The sequence below is a fragment of the Embiotoca jacksoni genome, unplaced genomic scaffold (assembly GCF_022577435.1).
Source record: "Embiotoca jacksoni isolate LCO1_2020_lvr unplaced genomic scaffold, fEmbJac1.0.p SCAF_1, whole genome shotgun sequence".
Lineage (NCBI taxonomy): Eukaryota > Metazoa > Chordata > Actinopteri > Embiotocidae > Embiotoca > Embiotoca jacksoni.
The window spans coordinates 26,286,218-26,294,208 of NW_027185229.1; the positions used below are offsets into that span (position 1 = coordinate 26,286,218).

The 7,991-nt window shown below is 40.5% G+C and overlaps 1 protein-coding gene across 1 annotated transcript; it reads left to right on the forward strand.

The window, feature by feature from the left end:
- Positions 1 to 1,146: 1,146 nt before the first annotated feature.
- On the forward strand, positions 1,147 to 5,366 carry hgh1 (HGH1 homolog (S. cerevisiae)). The gene is made up of 10 exons (XM_069150453.1): positions 1,147 to 1,282; positions 1,402 to 1,525; positions 1,696 to 1,834; positions 1,921 to 2,058; positions 2,289 to 2,443; positions 2,794 to 2,894; positions 3,022 to 3,120; positions 3,384 to 3,475; positions 3,576 to 3,698; positions 4,539 to 5,366. The coding sequence occupies exons 2-10, from the start codon at positions 1,416 to 1,418 to the stop codon at positions 4,755 to 4,757; spliced, it is 1,176 nt and encodes a 391-aa protein (XP_069006554.1). The 5' UTR covers positions 1,147 to 1,282; positions 1,402 to 1,415; the 3' UTR covers positions 4,758 to 5,366.
- Positions 5,367 to 7,991: the final 2,625 nt, after the last annotated feature.

The window sequence follows — 7,991 nt, forward strand, 5'->3', positions numbered from 1 at the left end:
CCTGTCTGTAAATATTTGTTTTTTTTGTGGGTTTATTTATTCATACCGGTCTGTAAATATTTGGTTTTTTTTGTGGGTTTATTTATTCATACTGGTCTGTAAATATTTGGTTTTTTTGTGGGTTTATTTATTCATACCGGTCTGTAAATATTTGTTTTTTTGTGGATTTATTTATTCATACCTGTCTGTAAATATTTGTTTTTTGTGGATTTATTTATTCATACCTGTCTGTAAATATTTGTTTTTTTTGTGGATTTATTTATTCATACCGGTCTGTAAATATTTGTTTTTTTGTGGATTTATTTATTCATACATGTCTGTAAATATTTGTTTTTTTTGTGGATTTATTTATTCATACCGGTCTGTAAATATTTGTTTTTTTGTGGATTTATTTATTCATACCTGTCTGTAAATATTTGATTTTTTGTGGATTTATTTATTCATACATGTCTGTAAATATTTGATTTTTTGTGGATTTATTTATTCATACCTGTCTGTAAATATTTGTTTTTTTTGTGGATTTATTTATTCATACCGGTCTGTAAATATTTGTTTTTTTTGTGGATTTATTTATTCATACATGTCTGTAAATATTTGTTTTTTTGTGGATTTATTTATTCATACCTGTCTGTAAATATTTGATTTTTTGTGGATTTATTTATTCATACATGTCTGTAAATATTTGTTTTTTGTGGATTTATTTATTCATACCTGTCTGTAAATATTTGTTTTTTTGTGGATTTATTTATTCATACCAGTCTGTAAATATTTGTTTTTTTGTGGATTTATTTATTCATACCTGTCTGTAAATATTTGTTTTTTTTGTGGATTTATTTATTCATACCTGTCTGTAAATATTTGTTTTTTTGTGGATTTATTCATTCATACCGGTCTATAAATATTAGTTTTTTGTGGATTTATTTATTCATACCTGTCTGTAAATATTAGTTTTTCTTTGACACACACGGTCCTCCGTAAAATTTTTGTAATTTCACGGATAGAAAAGAAATGCTGCAAAATGGGATTAAAGTAAATTCGGGGACGTTATGTGAGCGTTAAACACCAGAGCGCGGTAATAACCTGCGACGTGATTTTCAGCTACAGGAAATAATAAAGTAGAAGAAGAAAAGCGTTGACGAAGCCGGAAATAGGCGGGTCTATTTCGGCCTGTTGTGTCCACATGTTCGCGTGTGTATCTCGAACATGATGTCCAATATTTGAGGGATATTAAAGGGCGTAAAAACGATAATGAGAACCGGTGAAGTCCTGTAGCGAGATAAAGGTAAGATATTCACATATTTAGATTTTTTTTTTTTTATTTACTTGTCAATAAAAATGACCTGATGTCGTCATCGCTATCAGGATCAATAAAGTATATATTTATATCGATCTGTCCATCAGACGCAGCCTGGAAGATGCTGAGTGACTCGGAGGCTGAAGAGCTGCTCGCCTTCCTGACCTCCGGCGCGCGTCCTGACGTCAGAGGTCGGGCCACCGAGTACATCCTGGGACTGTCTGGAAACAGGTGGGGTGGTGGTGGTGACGTCATACAGATGTGTGTTTTCTCACCGCAGATGGCAATTAAAAGCATTTAATAACAGTGTTTCTAGTAATTAATTGATAAGGTGTAAAAAGTTTTTTTTTTATGACATCACTTCCTGTCCATCACTTGTTTGTTTTTTTTGTTTTTTTTAGGGACGGCTGCCGTTTCCTCCGCTCCAAGCCTGACTGCATTGTCGCCCTGTTCGCGCTGACCTCTGACCCCTCCGTTGCCATAGTGAAGGACTGCTACCGCATCTTCATCAACCTGTCGGCCGACGAGACTCTGCACCAGGTGATCAGTCCGGTCTGAACACTTCAGTTCGCACCCGGTGTTGAGCTCTTGTTTACAGGTGTGTGTGTGTGTGTGTTCTCCCTCAGGTTCTGGTGACCCACGTCAAAGTTCTCCCGGTGTTGTTAAAGAACCTTCTGGATCCGGAGTACCCGTTCTCCGACCAGATCTCCACCATCCTGTCCAACCTGACGCGCCACGACAAGACCTGCAAGACCGTCTTCAAGGTTTAAAAAATAAATAAATAAAATAAAATAAAATAAATAAAAATCCTTTTTTTTTTTTTTTTGATGACGTCTTCGTAACGTCAGCTGCCGCGCTTTTATTTTGAAGGGCACGCGCTTCCCACGACGCGGCCGCACGCGCGAGCGTTGCCAAATGTGGTTAATCGCCGTGTCGGCAAAAGTCAGCTGTTTATTTAATTCAACGTAAGTCGGCCTTTGATTTCGCATTTCAGGTCCTGCGGGAGGAGGAGGTGGGCGTGGCTCAGCTGGTGGAGATCTTCTGCACCAAATGCTACAACAAGAAGGCGAAGCTGGACTACGTGGCTGCGCTGCTGTCCAACCTGACTCAGCTGCCCGAGGCCAGGAGCCACGTGATGGACAGAGACAGGTGACCGACGCAGATGTGAAAGGAGGCGGAGCTACAACCGCCCTGCAAAGTGTTTTTTTTTTTATTATTATTTATTTTTTTTACCTTTCATTACCTCCCGTCAGCGAAAACTCAACGGAGTCAAAGAAATGAGCTGACGCGAGCTCCGTTTTTGTTTTTGTTTTTTTTGTTTACATTTCGGCCGTACGTACTTTATTGTTCGAACACTCGGAGGTTAAACGAGTTGCACTATTTATTTATACTCAAACTCAACGAGTTGAGTAAGAAATTATTCCACCTCTGATATTTGCCGTAGATTCAGATAAAAGTTCGATGTTTGAACGCACGACGTCTGCGCGTGTGTGTTTCAGGTGCGTCGTTCAGAGGTTGTTGCCCTTCACCCAGTACCGGGCGTCGGTGGTGAGGAGGGGCGGAGTCATAGGCACCCTGCGCAACTGTTGCTTTGACTACGGTGAGACACACACACACACGCGCACACACACACACACACACACACACACACACTCCCTCTCTTCATTTACACTTAAACTGAAACCTGCCGTGTCCAGACTGAATCATCGAGTCGTCTCTCCGTGCAGCTCACCACGAGTGGTTGCTAAGCGACGCGGTGGACATCCTTCCCTTCCTCCTGCTGCCTCTGGCCGGACCGGAGGAGCTGACGGACGAAGAAAATGAAGGTGTGTGTGTGTTATTTATAACGTTACATTATTTTAGTCAGTCCGTATGTGAAGCATCGTCTGCTGTCACGGCAACAACCTCGTCAGACTTTATTGGCCCGAATTCCTTCAAAGCGACGGCGGCGATTGTAGTTTCGGTTCTAGTAAGCGCCCCCCCCCCCCCCTCCCCCCCCCCCCCCCCCCCCCCCCCCCCCCCCCCCCCCCCCCCTCTGTAGCCCGACTGGTTGTGTGAGTCTTAACAGAAATGATGGTGTGATGTTCAGGTCTGCCCGTGGACCTGCAGTACCTCCCGGAGGACAAGAAGAGAGAGGACGACCCCGACATCAGAAAGATGCTGCTGGAAACACTCTTACTGGTACGAACACACACACACACACACACACACACACACACACACACACACACACGCGCGAGTTTTCACCGCCTCACCGTTTGTCGGTTCGTCTCCGGTGCAGCTGACGGCGACTAAAGCCGGCCGGCGGACCATGAAGGACAAGAACGTTTATCCGATCATGAGGGAGTTCCACCACTGGGAGAAGGACGTCCACGTAACGGCAGCCTGCGAGAAGCTGGTGCAGGTAGGAAGGAGGTGGAAGGAATAAACCAGGTTTCCATGGAGACCAGAATTATATAAGTCAATAAAAGGCTTTTTTACCAGGTTTGTGGACGGTTTCATTCGGGACGAGGCTTATAGTGAAGCTACGGTGGCGCGGGTCCCGCAGTGGGGGAACTTAGTCATCAAATCATTTTAAGAAAACGGGTAGGAAAGATAAGAAACATAAAAAGAAAAAAAAATGTACAAATATAAAAATAGAATGTAATAAAAACTTTTTTTTTTTCACGTTGAAAAATCTATAAAAAGTACAAATGATGGTATATAATAACAGGAAAAGCCCTGCATGATATACGTAGGACAGTTTGACAGTTTGTCTTTCAAAATTTAAGACAACTGATTTCGTGCCTTTTGGAAAAACTGTCGTGTCTGGATTTGGTTTTTTTTTGCCAAAATTTATCATTAACGACTTTAAAAACTGATTTTTAAAGCCGTTTCTTAAACAGAAACTGAAACACTTTTTTTTCCCCTCAATTTTATTTAATTTCGATCAAATATCTCAGTTGGTCCGACAAAACATAACATCTGAATCAATCAATCAATCAATCAATCAAACTTTATTTATAAAGCACTTTTTCATGAAGGTTGGTGCAGTTTAAAGTGCTTCACGGATGATTGACAGGCCAATAATTAATGACACGCGAAGACGGCACACTGAACACTTTAGTTTTACATTTCATTGGCAAAACAGTTTGTAAATTAACTTGAGAACCGAAACAAGACGACAGGATTGATATTTATTGATATTGATGAATATTTATGAACCGGGGATGTTGCGTAACTTTGAACCCTCCGTCCCCTCCAGGTGCTGATCGGAGACGAGCCGGACCAGGGGATGGAGAACCTGATGGAGGTGGAGATCCCCGAGGACGTGGAGGAGAAACTGGAGAAGGCCGCCGCCAAAGAGCAGGAGGAGCTGGAGAAAGAGGAGGAGGAGAAGAAGAGACAAGAGGAGGAGGAGGAGAAGAAGAAGAGCGACACAGAGCAGACAGACAGAGAACAGGAGAGCGGACTGATAAAATAAAACCCTTTTTTATTTTGGACATTTCTGACCTGAGGACGTGTCAGCTCTCATCTGATAGGCTCGTGGGGTCGTTGACACTTTAGGAGTCGACGAGGTCGCGCCGACTCGCAGCGGCCAAAGAAGGACGTAAGTAAAAGCACCGATACAACGATAAAAATATTCTTTTACAAGTAAAAGTCCTGCTTGGAAAAATCCTTCTTATGTAAAAGTACAAGTTTCGTCCTTCTGATATCTCTATGACATCATTAGATTATTAATACCGGAACATCAGTGGACGGCGGGTGGATAAAAACAAACTTCTGATACACGTTTATTGAAATTAAACCGCGTGAGAAGTTCAGAGGGGGAAATACAAATTTGGAAACTTCAATTAAAGACCATCATAAAACATAAGTTTAGTGAATTCCGCTAAAATAAAAGTCAGAATTCATGTTTAATTATTATTCAAGGTTGGTTTTTTTTGTTTCTTCTCGCATCGCAAGGAGGCAAAAAAAAAGATCATTTCTTGACTGATTTTCTTTTCTTTGTGCATTTAGAAATTATGAATGACAAATTCATTGCAATGTTTTAAGAAGAGGAAAGTTTTGAAATAAATCTATTCCCTTATAACTTAGTTGTCTTTTTTATCTTCTTTTTTTTTCTCTTGATTTAACTAAAAGAGTCTGTAAAAAAAGGATCTTTTTTTATCTTGTCTCTCTTTAGGTGTTTGTCCTCTGAGTTTTACAAAACGTCACATTAAACGAGCAGAGCTCCTCCGAGGCGTTTTTTTAAATGACCAGAAGAGGGCGCCAGAACGTCCACATCATCTCAGTCACTTCTTCTCTGCCGAGGTTCATCTTTAACTTAAAAATAAACACATGGAAACTTAAGACTGTCGGCTTTAAAACTCACTCAGAGTATCTGACGGTGGAACAAAAAGCTTTTAAGTTGAATCATTTCAACTAGAAATTATGTCATAATTCTTAGTTTTTTTGCACTTTATGTGTCGTTATTCTGATATTCATGTAAAAAAAAAACTGAGAGATGACTGCAGTAAACTTTTAACATTTACACGAGCAGAGTGACATTCACTAGATAAAACCAGGAAACACAAACACAACTGCCATCCAGCCTCTGTGTGTGTGTGTGTGTGTGTGTGTGTGTGTGTGTGTGTGTGTGTGTGTGTGTGTCACCAGGTGTTTCTTTATCATCTTCTCTGTTAGTTTTTCCACTTTGACACCAGGTCAGACCAGAACGACCGTCTCCTGTCACTGGAACATTTATCATGTCATACTTTCCTATCCTGCATGATACATGAAGTCTAATTTAAAATGTATATTTATTTTCTTATTTGGTGTGGACGAGAAAACCAACTTGATAATGTGCTAGGGGGGAAAAAAATACTCCTTTTCACTTGTAATGAAACATTTTCTGAAATGCTCCCACTTGTTTTCACTCATCTTCTTTCTTGTTCTTTATGATTAACATTTATAATAATGAATTTTATTCACAAAACAGAGAAACAAAGTGCTTGACAGGAAAATTCAGATAACACAACTGGGCATCATGAAAATAAATAACAAATAAGGTGACATTTATCTTATTTTAAGGTATCTTGTATATATATCTAACTACTGTAACATCACTGTTTTGTTTAAATTTATAAACTATTTAGAGAAACTTTTAAAAAAAAAAAATTTATTTAGACCTTTTGTGCTACAAAACGTACAGTATTGACTCTAATCAATATTTTGTTTGGGCTGAGGACACCAGGTGGGTGTCAAGGGGAGGGGGGGGGGGGACTCGAGTGTCTGCGCAGCTGTGAAAGTGGGCGTGTCCTAATGTGCCAATCAGAGGTTTCCTGTTTCACTTCCTGGCGTGGACCCGCCCCTCAGGGGAACATGCTGTGTAGTACGTGTCAGACATGTCCAGCCTGCTCACAGCTGTTTGTTTGTGTTGAGAGACTGTACATCTGCCACACATTTGTGAGTTTAATTAATGCAGCAGTATTACCACACATGTATCTGACAGCTAGAGTTATCATCTGGTTTATATTAAAGTCTAATTAAAAACGTACCTGTAGAGAGGTTTGCTGCTTTTACAGCGCTTCTAAAATATTCTTTAAAAAAAAAAAAAGGGAAAAAAAACAACTTTCATTTCTGTGAGAATTTTAATTGATTAATTTTAATATTTTAGCTTTGTATTATTATTATTTTAAAAAAAAATTCATTTGTGAAGCCCTTGTAAAGAAAGTGCTACATAAATAAAGCTTATTATTATTATATTTCTAAGACACACTTTAGCATTCAGAACACAGAACTTGATTATTTATCGCTGACCTGGCATATTTCAGTCATGCGCTACTTCTATTTAGTTTTTTAGTTTTTTTTTTTTTTTTTTTGCTTCTTTGTCTAAAAATGCCAGAGTTGTGAACTCACTGATGAGTTTTTTCTTTTTCTTTTACTTAAATCCTCCCTCCCCTCCCAGTAATGGAAATCATTACTGCAAAGCTGCAACCGGCAGGAGGAGCTGTGTCATCTACCACCGGACACCAGCCACTCTCGCATACCAGGATTCATTTAGAAAATGGATAAAATAACACTGCGACGCAACCAGTGTATTCTCACTGGCACATGATGGAGGACAGCGGCAGACGTCCTCCCGTCCTGTTCAAATCTAACGTGAAGTTTTTACCCTGCAGGGCTGAGTTCATGTCTGCTGCCCTGCTCTCTCTGTCCAGTCTGTGTGTGTGTGTGTGTGTGTGTGTGTGTGTGTGTGTGTGTGTGTGTGTGTGTGTGCGTGTGTGTGTGTTTGTGTACTTGTATTACTCACCTTGTGGGGACTCGACTTCCTTCTGGGGACTTGGTTTACAGTTTAGGGTTTAGGCAAGTGGTGGTTGTGGTTACGGTAAAGTCTCCAGGAAATCAGTGTAAGTCAATGTAATGTCCTCCGAAGTGGATGAAAAGACAAGTGTGTGTGTGTGTGTGTGTGTGTGTGTGTGTGCGTGTGCGTGTGCGTGTGCGTGCGTACCTTGCAGGGATCGTCAGTCCCGTGAAACATTCACCACCCTGCTGAAGAGAGAGCTTTAGCTCATGCAACCAGAATAACAACCTCCCCTCCTCCTCCTCCTCCTGTCTCCTTGCACTGAGCTCCTCTGTGTGTGTGTGTGTGTGTGTGTGTGTGTGTGTGTGTGTGTGTGTGTATGTGTATGTGTGTGTGTGTTGTACTGGTTTGTCTTTCTCTGTGAGGACCAGT